Here is a 1,274-nt window from a genome sequence, read left to right as displayed (position 1 = left end):
TCATTTTACCATCCTTTTGTTGATCGGTGTCATGCCACGCATGTCCTTTGCAATGTGAGGTGTATTGAATAAATTTCGTAATCTTGGTATCAACGGGAAATACCATAGAACCTTAGCAGGGACCCCTTCAAGTTCATCTCCTTTCTTGTTCAATTTCCATCTAGAAGCCTTACATACGCGATAAGTAGTCTCATCTTCATCTAAATCGTCACGGTATAAAAGACAATTATTCGGACATTCGTGTATCTTGTCATACCCCATTTCTAATGCACATAAGGTTTTCTTTGCTTCATTGAAGGAAGAAGGGATGTTATTGCCTTCCGGAAGTAAAGAGCCAAGTAATAATAGAATATAACTGAAGCATGAATCAGACATACCATGCTTCACTTTCAAGTTGTATAACTGGACCAGAGCTTTCATCATAGTGTACCTCTCACATCCAGGATAAAGAGGTTGATGTTCACCTTTAACATGGTTGATAAAATCAGAAGAATGAGAATACATATCATCATCGTCGTCCTCGTCATGTTCACCCATTCCTGAGGTGCCTTGATTGATAGATTCCGAAGTGTCGGTTTCATCAGAACTTTCTACGGAATTATTCTCCCCGTGCCATATCCAACGTGTATAAGTTTGATCAATACCATTTTGAAAAAGATGGTTTTTAACTATCTGCGCTCTCCATGATTTACTATGTGCGCAGTTTACACATGGACAACTGATTTTTTCTGCATTATACCCACTCTCAAATACAAATATTAACAAATCTTCCACTCCTTTTTTGAACTCTTTTGTTCTTCTATCCGCTTTTAACCATGATTTATCCATCTTTTAAAAGTCTGAATAGAACCTCAAATTCAGACTAAATTGTGAAATCTTTATATTTCCCCCAGATCTTTCTAACTGAACCCTAATCGAAGTAAAAAATCATCAAAATGAATTCAAAACAGAGGACTTATATAACCCAAATTTGTAAATTGCTGTATTTACATGTCCTTATAGCTTCTTAAAAATTAACTGTGAAGTCTTTATATTTCCCCCAAATCAATATGAACCCTAGTTCAGAATCACAAAAAAAATGAATTCATCAAAATGAATTCAAAAGAGTGTACATATACAACCCGAATTCATAAAAGACTGTACTTACCTGTTTAAGTGTGAAAATAAATTTAAAACCCAAGTTCTTGATGTCTTGAATTCTTGATGTGACATGGATTTGATGTCTAGATTTGAGGACTTGAGGGTATGAGCACGAACTTGAGCATAGATTTGAG

The 1,274-nt window shown here is 35.4% G+C and overlaps 1 protein-coding gene across 1 annotated transcript; it reads right to left on the bottom strand.

Moving 5' to 3' along the window:
• Positions 1 to 828, bottom strand: LOC141674843 (uncharacterized). Its single transcript, XM_074481546.1, has one exon. It carries the CDS (start codon positions 826 to 828, stop codon positions 1 to 3), a length of 828 nt encoding a protein of 275 aa, XP_074337647.1.
• Positions 829 to 1,274: the final 446 nt, after the last annotated feature.

The sequence above is a fragment of the Apium graveolens genome, chromosome 7 (assembly GCF_009905375.1).
Source record: "Apium graveolens cultivar Ventura chromosome 7, ASM990537v1, whole genome shotgun sequence".
NCBI classification, from domain to species: Eukaryota; Viridiplantae; Streptophyta; class Magnoliopsida; order Apiales; family Apiaceae; genus Apium; species Apium graveolens.
This window is presented reverse-complemented; position numbering and strand designations above follow the sequence as displayed.